At 41.9% G+C, this 16,695-nt stretch overlaps 1 protein-coding gene across 2 annotated transcripts in view; it reads right to left on the bottom strand.

The window, feature by feature from the left end:
• SLC25A13 (solute carrier family 25 member 13) overlaps positions 1 to 16,695 on the bottom strand; it is a 136,224-nt gene that overhangs the window by 34,646 nt on the left and 84,883 nt on the right. For both annotated transcript variants that reach the window (XM_074945878.1, XM_074945877.1), the window contains 5 exons: positions 12,083 to 12,221; positions 11,201 to 11,294; positions 10,940 to 11,024; positions 5,355 to 5,439; positions 4,772 to 4,930 (listed from right to left, as the gene is read on the bottom strand). In XM_074945878.1, the coding sequence (XP_074801979.1) occupies positions 4,772 to 4,930; positions 5,355 to 5,439; positions 10,940 to 11,024; positions 11,201 to 11,294; positions 12,083 to 12,221 (562 nt within the window). The remainder of the gene's footprint in view (positions 1 to 4,771; positions 4,931 to 5,354; positions 5,440 to 10,939; positions 11,025 to 11,200; positions 11,295 to 12,082; positions 12,222 to 16,695) is intronic.

The following is a 16,695-nucleotide window of genomic DNA, read 5'->3' as shown; positions in this document are numbered from 1 at the left end:
AAATTTTGAAAATTTTCAATTAGTTCTAGTTGCATGTGCAACCTTGACACTGCGTTCTTTGCAAACACACTGACAATGTGTGACCATGTAATGAATGACTACTTTTTCACAGGACCCCGCCTCATTCAGCCAGTTGTGCACAATGAATGAGGCAGGGACACATACTGAATAAGACTGAATTGTAACAATCCATGTCTTATTTTAGACCTAATTCTATTTGCAATCATCACTTTATAAATATAAAGTAAATCTGAATTTACATCAGCATAACAGAGTACATCTGGGCCTTTCCTGGATATAACGACAGTGCACGCACACTTCACACACTCCATCTCAAGCCCAATGAAATCAACAGAAAAATTCCCATTGACTGATAGACGTGCAGTGACAAAATATTGGGAGATCGTTAATTTAAAGAAATTGTATATATTCGGTGTCCAATTTTTGGAAGCCTTATAATTGGGACAAATGGAACTGATTTTCACTGGACAGATTTGGGAACGGTCACTTTGCCATATTTTTTCTACCCCAATTGTTCAAGGTAGTAAAGGTACTAAAAAAAAAATAGTAAAAATGCGTTTATCCTGGCAAAAGTCATTTCTTCCCATCTGCCTTCTTCTGCACTCAAAAAACGCAACTGAACTGTTTTCACTCAAGCTTTTCACAAAAATTTACCTGAGAGAGGAAGTTTCAACCCAAAAAGTGAAAATTATAAAACATCTAAAAAAACCAAAACCCTTCATAGTATGAGAATACTTAGGCAATTTTAATTAAACATGTTGCTGTGTGTGCCACCTATAAAATATTATATAGAATAAAGAGAAATGCTACTTAATAGTAGTTTCCCCATATAATCTATGCACATATTAGGTTTCTGACCTCACATTATACTAGGGCTCTGAAAGAAGGCAAAGATGGATATGGTAGAAAAAGTAGTATTACAAATTAAATTAAGAGCTTATGGAATCAGAGAAAAAAAATTTCAAATCAGTATATATTAAAATCAGCACTATAAACTGTTTCTGCTTCTTTTCAGTAGTGGGGGAGACAGGTCTTATTCATCAAAAATATATTATAGGTTTCTGTGGATGATCAGATCTTGGTTTCACACCATGCTTTATTTTTACTTTTTTTAGTATCAGCTAACTATACCACACAAACAAGTGAGTAAGCGGGACGAGTTGTTGCTCAATCTATGAAAAATGCTTGAAACCCCTATGACACACAATGCAGAGTTGGTAATCGAACACTGCAAACTTTCCTGTTACATGATTTACACAGGAAAACAGACAATATGAGAGTACTACCACTCCATAAATTGGTACCCAATTGCAAGTTTCCAGAAAATGAAGTTTCTATCATAGAGATCCCATTTCATTAGTAGTATGAGACACATGTAAATTCATATGGTGACTAAAAGGCGTGATTAAAGTCTACAGATCATGAGGAGTTGGGGGGTATTGTGGCACTGGAGGGGTCATCTTTGGAATTAAGAGAAAAATAAAGTCCCTATCATTTGTGGTCAAAGATCCCAGGTCTCTCCCCTCACCTCAGTAGAAGGGGTATTTCCACAATGGCACCTTAGAAAGTTACAAGAAGTATGTACCAGTGTTTATATTGTGCCCATAATCACTGTTATGTAGGTGCCTTCCAAGTGACAGCATCCCAATTATCCTGAGAACTGAACTCTCTTTAAAGAAAATTTAATGCTCTCTTTACATCCACAAGATGGTGTAATTTATCCTTATCTGAGATTGGTGGTTTAAGACATGGTATTTCTGCTCTTTTAAAAATTGGAGTGGAAATAAAAAAATCTCTGTTCACTCCAGTGAATGGAAAAATGTGATCTGTTTAAAAAATATCCAAAGTAGGGTCTGGAAGACCTGCTCACTTGTCTGACACTGCAGTGCACAGAGTGTCTAATGCCCAACTATCTCAATTCTGAATAATTGCACTGTTAACAGAGTTCTTCAGATTACTGAAGTTTCCATTGCTAACAAACATGTCTCTGAGCGCTGCATATTATCATAAAGAGCCTCAGTTATTGAACAGTGGCACATATGTGCTACTTTAACCTTAAATACTGAATCTACAGGGAACTACAGACAGCAGCATGAAGTGACATGGGAAGTTTTTTTGTCAAAGTAAGTATAGTGCTATATAGCAGGTGAATGTACTAATCTGTAAATTCGTCCCTCAAATTCTTGTCATCCCCCCTCAGCATCCAAACCTAACTGGAACCTCTTCAACCTCCCCTCAGCTGCCAAATTTTCCCAGTGTCCTTTTGTCATACACCTGGCAATCAGGTAGCAGCCCAACAGCCACTGCAAGTAGCTAGAGGGAGTTCCAAATTCTTTAATAAATTCCATCTATATTCATCTTTAAAAAGGGAAGTTACACCAGGGCAAATTTCAAACAAAGCATTTGTACAAAATGCAGTTTACTTTGCCAGCAAATTGCCTCTACAATGACTGTGTTGTTCAAAATAATCCAGTTTCTTCTCCTGTTTAAGCCTGAAATGAGATCATAATCCTGTGTTTAGGGCATTAACACTGTCAAACTGATTGCAAATTCACCGATTCAGAATCTACTTCAAGATAATGGAGATGATGGGCTGTGGTCGAGGAAGCTCATAAACCCAGTATTACTTGCCTGAAAACTGGCAAAAGGAGCAACACAGGACAATGTACAAACAACGTGATGAGCAAAAGGGGTTTATCTTTATGCAGGACATGTCTGATTTCCCCAATTTGAAATTCTCTCTGTGTTAGAGCGGCTTATACAATTTGTCAGAAGAAGATATAATGGAATTCTCATGGCATCCTGATGGCACCAATTTGCTATTTTGGAAACGCAGGTAAAGCAGCTGTACACTAGGAAATTAAATTATATTTTTCATCTAATAGTTGGGCATTTTCTAAGGTTTTGGTTGCCAGAAACCCCTAGCAAGAAGAAAATATCTGTCACCAATCTTTACTAAATTACTAGACTTGATCAAAAAACTCATAGCACATTTAGCTATAGAATCATCAAATATCCATTGTGTTTAATCTACATAATCTGTGTTTATAGAGGAATTAGTCAACCAACATCCAATAATAAAAAGCACACATTACAGCAGTGGTGCCCAAACTTTTCCTGCTGTGCTCACACCGCACACAAGTAATGAATCTGTCCGTGCCCCCCTTCCATTACTGCACAGCCAAGGATTCCTCAGCAGAGGAGCATGGGCTGAGGTGGAGCGGGGGCAGAACTGGGGGTGGGGGAGGAGCTGGGGCTAGAGGCAGAGCTGGCCTTCGGATGGAGAGGAAATGAGGGCGGGGCGGAACCATGGCTGGGGATGGAGCTGCAACTGGATGGCACTCCCTCCCTGCCCCCCACGGGTGTTGTCCCAGGCCCCGCCGCACCCTCCTCCCCGAACGTTCCTTCACACCCCTTAGGGGGGCATGCCTCGGGGAGCACTGCGTTACAGGGAGAGTGTGTAGCAACACCTATTATTAAGGTTGAGACAAGGTAGGTTTTTATTGGTATATATTGGACCAACTTCTGTTGGAAGAAGGTACAAGGTTTCAAGCTGCACAAAGCTCTTCCTCAAGTGTACATCACCACTGCAAACTATTATTACGGTTGTCTAACACTTTGTATTATAACTCTCTGCTCTCTGTTGCTCATAACTTTGTCAAACTGTAATCTGCTGGACTGAAATTGTCTATGCTTCATTTGTGCCTCAGGCTGAATTTCTTACGGGAAGTCAGACCAAAAACAAGAGTTGTTTTCAGAAATTATGTTCAGTCACTACAGTGTCTAGTATGCTTACTCCGATATCCAAAATCAGCTTCAATCCAGGTTTGTATGAGGGCAAAATAGGAAATGAAAGTCGAATCTTCACTGATATGTGTCAGAGGAGCATAAACTACCTCTGGTAGTGTACTTAATATGTCTGATTCCAGAAGAAGAGTAATTTACTTTACCTGTGTGCCACCACTGGAAAAACTGCAGTCACGTGTATCAGTTTATGATTATCTGTGACAACCTATCCATAACCTGAAGTAATACTGTTGATGTTTTTTCTTTTTGTGTCAATACTTGAACCCAGCAGTCTCTCGGATTCTGAATTGGAGCCATGGCTGGCAAGATAACAGGGACTGGTGTACATAAAAGATGACCAACTCTATTCCGTGGACAACTTGTGATCAGTGAAGCACATGCTGATGGTCCAAGAAGAGCTAGCCGTTCACATGGTATTGACTTTCCTTCTTGTTTTCAGCCAAAAGAAACTTAACAGATGGGAGGGTACAATAAAATGAAGAGCAGAAGTAGATGGTTTGATTAACTTTTGTCAAAAATTACAAGACGCTCATCATACTAAAGACTGCAAAAGGACATCAAAGCTTTTCTAATGCTAAGTTTTCCCTGTCAGCAATTGCTGTAGTTGCCACAGCAGTGTTATACAGTTGCAGATGGGAGGGGACGTGGTCCACGACATTGTGAATGACGAGAGGAAGAGGCCCCCAAGATAATTTCTCAATTAAGATGTGCTTTGTACTATGAAAAAGTTCGCAGACCCCTGACCTAGAAGAGAGTTGCGACTTAATATTAAGAGCAACAAGTCTGATCAAAGACATTTAGACGGCACAAGCATAAACCAGGCCCAGAATATTAGTTTTTTCCCCTTTTTATTCAAGCCCCAACAACAGAGACTGAGGAATTCAGGTTGGCAGAAAACTCTTTTTAGTTTATTATATATTATATATGACATTTAGAAACTGACCTCTGTACAGTCCAAAGAAGCCTTCATAACGCAGCACTTTCTTAAAGCAATCAAAGCTGTTTTTGTACATAAGTTCTCCCACAAATGACCCGGTAGAGCGCTGGTTTTGCATTCGAGTTTTCACCAGATCAATTGGATACACTGCAGTAGCTCCAACAGCTGCAAATAAAATTTGATGTGTGGAAAAGTGTTTTTCTGCATATGTTATTTTTTTTTAAACACTAACGAACACATTCTATGCTTATATCTCAATAATCACTTGTGTCTTTTTCATCTACAATATAAGCTGGTTCAGTAAAGGGGTTCACAGTCCATTTTAATTAAAAGTGCATATCATAGCCCTTCCTCATCATTAGCCTGTCTCTTATGAAACCAGTCTGGTGACAAGCCAGGCAGAAAAGCCACCTGTAAATCTCGGATCACTTGCCAGTACAGAAGAAATTATACAACAGGTTCCCCCTGCTCTAATTCTCTCTCATAGTTATGGCTCAAAAAGAAAGATAGGCAAGGCTTTATCTTCCTACACTTAAACAGGAGAAAGAAAGACAAAAGATGCAAATTCTTGCACTTATCCATGACTAACCTCCAGCAATTGAACCCAGGGCAAACCTGTAGGCCGATTCTGCTATCTGGATGAGAATAGGGCGAGAAACATCACCTGGAGCTTTCTGCAAGGGTAGGGGTTGGGACAATGAGAAGAGTAAAAAAAAATTAGACTACCATTTCACTACAGTAAATCTTATAACCAGATAGATAAGTGGACAGTAGATATGTGTAGAGTGAAGCCAATGTCAGATACCGCTAGGTAATCCCAGCGGTACGTTAGAAAAAAACCTCTAAAAAATAATTGAAAATTGCAGTTCCATTTTCTGTGTTATTGCAAAAATGTAACCTGTTATGACTGGAATGGAAAAGACAAGAGCACTGGGCGTTCCCAACATAATAAGATATCCCCAAAGTCAAACAGTGACCAAAATGCTTTATAAAAAAAAGCACTGGCAGACAAATCACCATTTCCTACACCTGGAAACAATTCTACTTTGAAATTCCTGTGTGTTAGTATTCAAACACTGATTGGATTTACATTTAAGAAATGTTCCATGTTCAGAATTGCTTTCTAGTAGCAGAAAGGAATTCAGAGACAGTGGTAATCCTTACACTCTCCTTTCCCACCATTACCTTCTCTAATAAGGTTGGTGGATGCTCTAGGGAATAGGACAATATGGAAGTTTTAATTTCACTACTGAAATAGTCTATTTTCCTTATTTTATTTTATCAGTTTTTTTTAAAATGAACTGTTATATACTCTAGTGATCTACAGCAAATAGCTTGAATTGCCTAAAAATAAATTAAATGTATCACAGTTTACTGCAAGGTAACTGAAATTCTTTCACTACAAGCACCAAGTAGATTCAGTGGTTCTCAACCTTTCCAGACTACTGTACCCCTTGTAGAGTCTGATTTGTCTTGCGTACCCTGAAGTTTCACCTCACTTAAAAACTACTTGCTTACAAAATCAGACATAAAAATACAAAACTGTCACAGTACACTATTACTGAAAAATTGCTTATGTTCTCATTTTGACCATATAATTATAAAATAAATCAACTGGAATATAAATATTGTACTTACATTTCAGTGTATAGTATATAGAGCAATATAAACAAGTCATTGTCTGAAAGAAATTTTAATTTGTATTGACTTTGCTAGTGCTTTTTTGCAGCCTGCTGTAAAACTAGGCAAATATCTAGATGAGTTTATGTACCCCCAGAAGACCTCTAAGTACCGCCAAGAGTACATGTACCCCTGGTTGAGAACCACTGAAGTAGGTGACAGTAAAATAAAAGCTGGACGGGAGGAGTTAAGAGGTACAACTGACAACCGAAAGTGGGGATGATTTAAACAGGCTTCTTGGGCATTTCCTATCTTCTTAAAAACAGCATAACGCAGAACAAAGAACACCTGAACAGACATTCGACCCCTATGCAGAAAATTTGAGAGAATGCATGAAGCAGATGTTTCCATCACTGCAGTTTTAGCTGCACTACTGCTACCTACTGTAGCTTACACTAATTAATACATAGTACAACACAATCGCTTCTTAGCTCCCTTGCAGGACTTCTAGGAAGAGATGGTCAGCTTTTGGGAGTCAGCTAATTAGAATTCATCATAGTACACTCAATATTTAGAAATTGCTAAAAAAAAAAACAGGATACTGCATTGGATGGGGAGGGGGGATGGAACACACATGCACACGTACACACACACACACAGAGGCCTGGCTGAAGGCCTGTTAGTCCTAAAAACGTAGCCTGCATCAATTCATTGTGGTCAAACTGGCGTCTCTGCACAGACCCAAAGCTCAGAACAAAAAAAAATTTAGTCTTGCAAGATACAAAGCTTGGCTTGCCTTAAACTATGTTTTTCTAAGACTATCTACGCCCAAGACTGCATCAATTTTAAGAAAGTTGGAAAGACCCACAAAAACGTGATTACAAACTAAAATTCAAGACGCCTATGAGACTAAAAAAAAGGAGTTCCCAAGGTTCTTTTTTGCCTCACATAATGACAAAGATCATTTTCTGATAAACCATAGAACAGTCCCACGTCTTACATTTTTTCCCCATATAACTTATGAATCCTTCCACACAGCAGAGAGTCTTAGTTTTTAAACTATGATGGCACACTAAATGTAAAGCATAGCAGACAGACAATGTACTGACGACTTGAACACGTACATCTCTTTAGAACAAGGACTGCCGTTTTCATTTAGCATGCTGGATGCCAGAACTGACATCCACACTGCAATCAGAAAAAAAGAAAAGGAGTACTTGTGGCACCTTAGAGACTAACACATTTATTTGAGCATAAGCTTTTGTGAGGTACAGCTCACTTCATCGGATGCATTCAGTGGAAAATACAGTGGGGAGATTTATATACACAGAGAACATGAAACAATGGGTGTTACCATACACACTGTAATGAGAGTGATCAGGTAAGGTGAGCTATTACCAGCAGGAGAGCAGGGGGGACGACTTTTTATAGTGATAATCAAGGTGGGCCATTTCCAGCAGTTGACAAGAACGTCTGAGGAACAGTTGGGGGAGGGGAGGGGGGAAGAGATAAACATGGGGAAATAGTTTTACTTTTTGTAATGACACATCCACTCCCAGTCTTTATTCAAGCCTAAGTTAATTGTATCCAGTTTGCATATTAATTCCAATTCAATTTTGTTGAAGAATTGCCACTTTTAGGTCTGTAATCGAGTGACCAAAGAGATCTGAAGTGTTCTCCCACTGGTTTTTGAATGTTATAATTCTTGATGTCTGATTTGTATCCATTTATTCTTTTATGTAGAGACTGTCCAGTTTGGCCAATGTACATGGTAGAGGGGCATTGCTGGCACATGATGGCATATATCCCATTGGTGGATGTGCAGGTGAACGAGCCTCTAATAGTGTGGCTGATGTGATCAGGCCCTATGGCGGTGTCCCCTGAATAGATATGTGGGCACAGTTGGCAACGGGCTTTGTTGCAAGGATAGGTTCCTGGGTTAGTGGTTCTGTTGTGTGGTGTGTGGTTGCCGGTGAATATTTGCTTCAGGTTGGGGGGCTTCTGTGAGCAAGGACTGGCCTGTCTCCCAATATCTGTGAGAGTGATGGGTCATCCTTAAGGATAGGTTGTAGATCCTTGATGATGCGTTGGAGAGGTTTTAGTTGGGGGCTGAAGGTGATGGCTAGTGGCATTCTGTTATTTTCTTTGTTGGGCCTGTCCTGTAGTAGGTAACTTCTGGGTACTCTTCTGGCTCTGTCAATCTGTTTCTTCACTTCAGCAGGTGGGTACTGTAGTTGTAAGAACGCTTGATAGAGATCTTGTAGGTGTTTGTCTCTGAGGGGCTGGAGCAAATGCGGTTATATCGTAGAGCTTGGTTGTTGACAATGGATCGTGTGGATGAAAGCTGGAGGCATGTAGGTAGCCATAGTGGTCAGTAGGTTTCCAGTATAGGGTGGTGTTTATGTGACCATCACTTATTAGCATTGTAGTGTCCAGGAAGTGGATCTTTTGTGTGGATTGGTCCAGGCTGAGGTTGATGGTGGGATGGAAATTGTTGAAATCATGGTGGAATTCCTCAAGGGCTTCTTTTCCATGGGTCCAGATGATGAAGATGTCATCAGTGTAGTGCAAGTAGAGTAGGAGCATTAGGGGATGAGAGCTGAGGAAGCGGCATTCTAAATCAGCCATAAAAATGTTGGCATACTGTGAGGCCATGTGGGTACCCATAGCAATGCCGCTGATTTGACAGTATACATTGTCCCCAAATGTGAAATTGTTATGGGTGAGGACAAAGTCACAAAGTTCAGCCACCAGGTTTGCCGTGACATTATCGGGGATACTGTTCCTGACAGCTTGTAGTCCATCTTTGTGTGGAATGTTGGTGTACAGGGCTTCTACATTCATAGTGGCTAGGATGGTGTTTTCAGGAAGATCACTGATGGATTGTAGTTTCCTCAGGAAGTCAGTGGTATCTCGAAGATAGCTGGGAGTGCTGGTAGCATAGGGCCTGAGGAGGGAGTCTACATAGCCAGACAATCCTGCTGTCATGGTGCCAATGCCTGAGATGATAGGGCGCCCAGGATTTCCAGGTTTATGGATCTTGGGTAGCAGACAGAATACCCCTGGTCGGGATTCCAGCAGTGTGTCTGTGTGGATTTGTTCTTGTGCTTCTTCAGGGAGTTTCTTGAGCAAATGCTGTAGTTTTTTTTGGTAACCCTCAGTGGGATCAGAGGGTAATGGCTTGTAGAAAGTGGTGTTGGAGAGCTGCCTAACAGCCTCTTGTTCATATTCCGACCTATTCATGACAACGACAGCACCTCCTTTGTCAGCCTTTTCGATTATGATGTCAGAGTTGTTTCTGTGACTGAAGCAAATACTCACCAGCAACCACACACCACACAACAGAACCACTAACCCAGGAACCTATCCTTGCAACAAAGCCCGTTGCCAACTGTGTCCACATATCTATTCAGGGGACACCATCGTAGGGCCTAATCACATCAGCCACACTATCAGAGGCTCGTTCACCTGCACATCTACCAATGGGATATATGCCATCATGTGCCGGCAATGCCCCTCTGCCACTTACCTTGGCCAAACTGGACAGTCTCTACGTAAAAGAATAAATGGACACAAATCAGACATCAAGAATTGTAACATTCAAAAACCAGTGGGAGAACACTTCAAATCTCTTTGGTCACTCGATTACAGACCTAAATGTGGCAATTCTCCAACATAAAAACTTCAAAAACAGACTCCAACAAGAGACTGCTGAATTGGAATTAATTTGCAAACTGGATACAATTAACTCAGGCTTGAATAAAGACTGGGAGTGGATGGGGCATTACACAAAGTAAAACTATTTCCCCATGTTTATCTCCCCCCCTCACACCCCCCCGCTGTTCCTCAGACGTTCTTGTCAACTGCTGGAAATGGCCCACCTTGATTATCACTACAAAAAGTCATCCCCCCCGCTCTCCTGCTGGTAATAGCTCACCTTACCTGATCACTCTCGTTACAGTGTGTACGGTAACACCCATTGTTTCATGTCCTCTGTGTATATAAATCTCCCCACTGTATTTCCACTGAATGAGTCCGATGAAGTGAGCTGTAGCTCACAAAAGCTTATGCTCAAATAAATGTGTTAGTCTCTAAGGTGTCACAAGTCCTCCTTTTCTTTTTGAGGATACAGACTAACACGGCTGCTACTCTGAAACCTGAAATCAGAAAGTCTTCCTTCCTCATTAAAAACTACTCTGAGGGAGATAATCAGGGAGGGTTAAACTTCTTTAGTAAGTGAGCATACATCATCTTTTTGTAAGTGGTTAGATGACACTTTTACACTTTTGTTTTATCCTTACAATCAAATCTATCACATTTCATCTTCTTAAATGGCAAGAGTAAAAAACTAGCAACTCTTCTGGATGAAAGGGGGAGGAGGGACGGGGGGGTGTTTAAAGTGAAGATTCCAACAATACCCCTTGTTCTTTAGGTTATAAAGTGCAAAAGAAAGGAAACATGGCTAACTCAGACAAGAAGAGAGGAGCAGGGCATTGGGAGGGCGGAAGGAATAAAAAAGTATGCTAAAAGCATCATTACAGCTTCTTTTCTTACCTGTCTCTGAGCCTCAGCCAGATTGTAGGGCAGTGTTCCCTCTTCCAGAGGAGCAATTCTTTCAATGTCAGCTAGTGTCATACGTCTGTGAGGACCAAGCAAACACTAAACTGAAATTTACATTAAACAGAGGGTTTTCAAACAACTATAAGTTACCTGTACTTCTAGGCAGTGTTCTAGAATATCACTCCCCCACTTCCCACTGTTTTTAAAAAAAAAAAAAAAAAAAAAAAGACAGAGAGAGAGATAATTTCTACTTACCCCCGTGGCTCATATAAATCTGCTAACTGAAACAAGATGTCAACTTCCATTGGTGTAACCTGACCAAATTTCTGAGCTGCCAGAACAAACTCCTCTACAACAGAATAAAAATATATGAGAGAGGAAAACTAATCAAACCAAAACAGAACACCCCGAGCATCCTAGAGTCATCATTCATTTTAGTATTAAACCAAGACACTGCAAAAAGTGCTCCTACCACAATGTAAATGTATGTTTTAAATACTACATCAAGCATGGAAATAGAGTAGCTTTCTGGTTTTCAAACTCAGTGCTATCAGCAGGATTTAAGATATCTGACATACGGTATCAATCAGTTGTGGGTCCGAGGGGAAAAAACAACAACAACAAATCCAAACACCCCATGAACAAAGATGTGGACCTTTTCATGTATATGTCCCAGTAGGCCACATTAAATGAAGCTTTGGTGTTGCAGAGGGAATTCTCTATAAAAGCGATTAGATAGAGCAGATAACATCTTGTTCCAAGCTTGTAGATCAGCTTACTATGCCGCCACTACAAGTTTATGGAATTCTTCAACTACCCTTGAAGGTCAGTTTTAATAGGCTGCCAATTTGGCAGGAGTCCTAGGAAGTTTTTGAAGACTTTGAATATCTTTACATTCTCTCCTCACCCAGCTCCCTTCCCCCACAGACATCTTCAGTTTCCTAGGACTTTCTCCTTGGCGGTAACAAAATGGAAATCCCGGAGGGTGGACTAAACAGGAGCATGAATGGTTGAACAATACACCACAAAGAGCTGAAAACACAGGCACAAGTTTGTTTGTTTGCTTTTAAAGCACATGAACGAGTTCCCTCCCCCAAGCCAATACTCCGACTGCACAATCAGAACATTTCTACTAACCTTTAGTCACTTCCACATCTTTTCTATTTCCAGCCAGAGTACTGTAGATCTTCCTAATGAGCTCCATGTTGTTAAGGAGGGAATTAAATCCATTAAAATAGGAAAAGCTGACCTGGTGGGAAGTGGTACCTCCAGCAGCCTGGAACAGAAAGAGTAAAAAAAGAGAGAAGGAGAGGAGCTATTTTAAATGTTTTGCAACACTTTAGGATCAAGAAAATCTTTGAATAAAGCTTTGAAACAACATTAGTTTACAACAATGACAGTAGCAAGGGATTTTTTTTTAAATGCAAAATAAATAGCCATATGAAAGAGTCTTATGTTACTGAAACTAATCATAACCAGAATGTAAGACTCACCCCACCCCTAGAAGCCTAAACAAATACATATGCAGGATTATAACAACATGACCAGCAGTAATTTACAGAGTTCAAGTTTCAATACTGTTTCAGTTGGACATATTTTATAAGTTGGTTTATTTCTTCAATTGAGAAATCTTAAAACTTATAGATACACAGAAAAACTTAATCAAAACACATTTTAAAAATGGTTAACCCAAACATTTCAATTCAGAGCACACTGTGTTGGTTAAATACAATAAGTACATTCAGTACAACATAATTTAAGTACAGCATTCATAACCTAGCACATTTCTGACCACTGAAAACATGAGATATGACATAGGAGATGGGGGAAAAGAAAAAGACACACATGTAAGTCATTGTTAGGTTGGATATGCAGAGGCAACTCTCTCTACACAGCTCTGAAGAGACCTCACCCACAGTAGCAGGTTCAGATCTAGGCACTACCACAAAGATATAGACCAAATGAGTCCAAAATTAAGATATTCAGCACAAGGCTGGAATCACTGACCAAAGGAAGGGGTGGAAAGTGTAGTGTGTGATACATTTAAAATCTGAATGGAAAAGTATTTGGGGGGGGGGGGGGGGACTGCCGAGACTCATCAAGCCCTCGGATCGCTACCCCTTCCTGCTTCTCCACGTGGGCACCAATGATACTGCCAAGAATGACCTTGAGCGGATCACTGTGGACTACGTGGCTCTGGGAAGAAGGATAAAGGAGTTTGAGGTGCAAGTGGTGTTCTCGTCCATCCTCCCCGTGGAAGGAAAAGGCCAGGGCAGGGACCATCGAATCGTGGAAGTCAACGAATGGCTACGCAGGTGGTATCGGAGAGAAGGCTTTGGATTCTTTGACCATGGGATGGTGTTCCATGAAGGAGGAGAGCTGGGCAGAGACGGGCTCCATCTTACGAAGAGAGGGAAGAGCATATTTGCGAGCAGGCTGGCTAACCTAGTGAGAAGGGCTTTAAACTAGGTTCACCGGGGGAAGGAGACCAAAGCCCTGAGGTAAGTGGGGAAGCGGGATACCGGGAGGAAACACAGGCAGGAACGTCTGTGAGGGGAGAGCTCCTGCCTCATATTGAGAATGAGGGGCGATCAGCAGGTTATCTCAAGTGCTTATATACGAATGCACAAAGCCTTGGAAACAAGCAGGGAGAACTGGAGGTCCTGGTGATGTCAAGGAATTATGACGTGATTGGAATAACAGAGACTTGGTGGGATAACTCACATGACTGGAGTACTGTCATGGATGGTTATAAACTGTTCAGGAAGGACAGGCAGGGCAGAAAAGGTGGGGGAGTAGCACTGTATGTAAGGGAGCAGTATGACTGCTCAGAGCTCCGGTACGAAACTGCAGAAAAACCTGAGTGTCTATGGATTAAGTTTAGAAGTGTGAGCAACAAGAGTGATGTAGTGGTGGGAGTCTGCTATAGACCACCGGACCAGGGGGATGAGGTGGATGAGGCTTTCTTCCGGCAACTTGCAGAAGCTACTAGATCGCACGCCCTGGTTCTCATGGGTGACTTTAATTTTCCTGATATTTGCTGGGAAAGCAATACAGCAGTGCATAGACAATCCAGGAAGTTTTTGGAAAGCGTAGGGGACAATTTCCTGGTGCAAGTGCTAGACGAGCCAACTAGGGGGGGAGTTTTTCTTGACCTGCTGCTCACAAACAGGGAAGAATTAGTGGGGGAAGCAAAAGTGGACGGGAATCTGGGAGGCAGTGACCATGAGATGGTTGAGTTCAGGATCCTGACACAGGGAAGAAAGGTAAGCAGCAGGATACGGACCCTGGACTTCAGGAAAGCAGACTTCGACTCCCTCAGGGAGCGGATGGGTAGGATACCCTGGGGGACTAACATGAAGGGGAAAGGAGTCCAGGAGAGCTGGCTGTATTTCAAGGAATCCCTGTTGAGGTTACAGGGACAAACCATCCCGATGAGTCGAAAGAATAGTAAATATGGCAGGCGACCAGCTTGGCTTAACGGTGAAATCCTAGTGGATCTTAAACATAAAAAAGAAGCTTACAAGAAGTGGAAGGTTGGACATATGACCAGGGAAGAATATAAAAATATTGCTCGGGCATGTAGGAATGAAATCAGGAGGGCCAAATCGCACCTGGTGCTGCAGCTAGCAAGAGATGTCAAGAGTAACAAGAAGGGTTTCTTCAGGTATGTTGGCAACAAGAAGAAAGCCAAGGAAAGTGTGGGCCCCTTACTGAATGAGGGAGGCAACCTAGTGACAGAGGATGTGGAAAAAGCTAATGTGCTCAATGCTTTTTTTGCCTCTGTCTTCACTAACAAAGACAGCTCCCAGACTGCTGCGCTGGGCATCACAACATGGGGAGTAGATGGCCAGCCCTCTGTGGAGAAAGAGGTGGTTAGGGATTATTTAGAAAAGCTGGACGTGCACAAGTCCATGGGGCCGGACGAGTTGCATCCGAGAGTGCTAAAGGAATTGGTGAATGTGATTGCAGAGCCATTGGCCATTATCTTTGAAAACTCATGGCGAACGGGGGAAGTCCCAGATGACTGGAAAAAGGCTAATGTAGTGCCAATCTTTAAAAAAGGGAAGAAGGAGGATCCTGGGAACTACAGGCCAGTCAGCCTCACCTCAGTCCCCGGAAAAATCATGGAGCAGGTCCTCAAGGAATCAATCCTGAAGCACTTACATGAGAGGAAAGTGATCAGGAACAGTCAGCATGGATTCACCAAGGGTAGGTCATGCCTGACTAATCTAATCGCCTTCTATGATGAGATTACTGGTTCTGTGGATGAAGGGAAAGCAGTGGATGTATTGTTTCTTGACTTTAGCAAAGCTTTTGACACGGTCTCCCACAGTATTCTTGTCAGCAAGTTAAAGAAGTATGGGCTGGATGAATGCACTATAAGGTGGGTAGAAAGTTGGCTAGATTGTCGGGCTCAACGGGTAGTGATCAATGGCTCCATGTCTAGTTGGCAGCCGGTGTCAAGTGGAGTGCCCCAGGGGTCGGTCCTGGGGCCGGTTTTGTTCAATATCTTCATAAATGATCTGGAGGATGGTGTGGATTGCGCTCTCAGCAAATTTGCGGATGATACTAAACTGGGAGGAGTGGTAGATATGCTGGAGGGCAGGGATAGGATACAGAGGGACCTAGACAAATTGGAGGATTGGGCCAAAAGAAACCTGATGAGGTTCAATAAGGATAAGTGCAGGGTCCTGCACTTAGGACGGAAGAACCCAATGCACAGCTACAGACTAGGGACCGAATGGCTAGGCAGCAGTTCTGCGGAAAAGGACCTAGGGGTTACAGTGGACGAGAAGCTGGATATGAGTCAGCAGTGTGCCCTTGTTGCCAAGAAGGCCAATGGCATTTTGGGATGTATAAGTAGGGGCATAGCAAGAAGAGCGAGGGACATGATCGTTCCCCTCTATTCGACATTGGTGAGGCCTCATCTGGAGTACTGTATCCAGTTTTGGGCCCCACACTACAAGAAGGACGTGGATAAATTGGAGAGAGTCCAGCGAAGGGCAACAAAAATGATTAGGGGTCTGGAACACATGACTTATGAGGAGAGGCTGAGGAACTGGGATTGTTTAGTCTGCAGAAGAGAAGAATGAGGGGGGATTTGATAGCTGCTTTCAACTACCTGAGAGGTGGTTCCAGAGAGGATGGTTCTAGACTATTCTCAGTGGTAGAAGAGGACAGGACAAGGAGTAATGGTCTCAAATTGCAGTGGGGGAGATGTAGGTTGGATATTAGGAAAAACTTTTTCACTAGGAGGGTGGTGAAACACTGGAATGCGTTACCTAGGGAGGTGGTAGAATCTCCTTCCTTGGAAGTTTTTAAGGTCAGGCTTGACAAAGCCCTGGCTGGGATGATTTGATTGGGGATTGGTCCTGCTTTGAGTAGGGGGTTGGACTAGATGACCTCCTGAGGTCCCTTCCAACCCTGATAATCTATGATTCTATGAATATATTATAGGGAATAAACCCAAACTGCCACAGAATAGACTGGATGAACCAACCGAAGTCTGATCTAATTTCTATTCATTCTATAATATGGTTTGAAAAGCTCTTTCAACAGTTTCTAGTGACAATTTCCAGCTTTCACTGTTCCAGATACTACATACAATTGTGAGCTATTAGTGGAACTTTAAGCTAACAAAACAAACATTTCAAGAATGATTGCTCAGATGGAGCAATGGCTTGTTGGAACAGAGTACAATTTGCCACAATAGAACAATATGTTGGTATGACACAGCCCAAGGTTTT

This window comes from Natator depressus, chromosome 2, assembly GCF_965152275.1.
Source record: "Natator depressus isolate rNatDep1 chromosome 2, rNatDep2.hap1, whole genome shotgun sequence".
Taxonomy (NCBI): Eukaryota; Metazoa; Chordata; order Testudines; family Cheloniidae; genus Natator; species Natator depressus.
The sequence above is the reverse complement of the archived record's forward strand: the minus strand, read 5'-3'. Positions and strand labels throughout refer to the sequence as shown.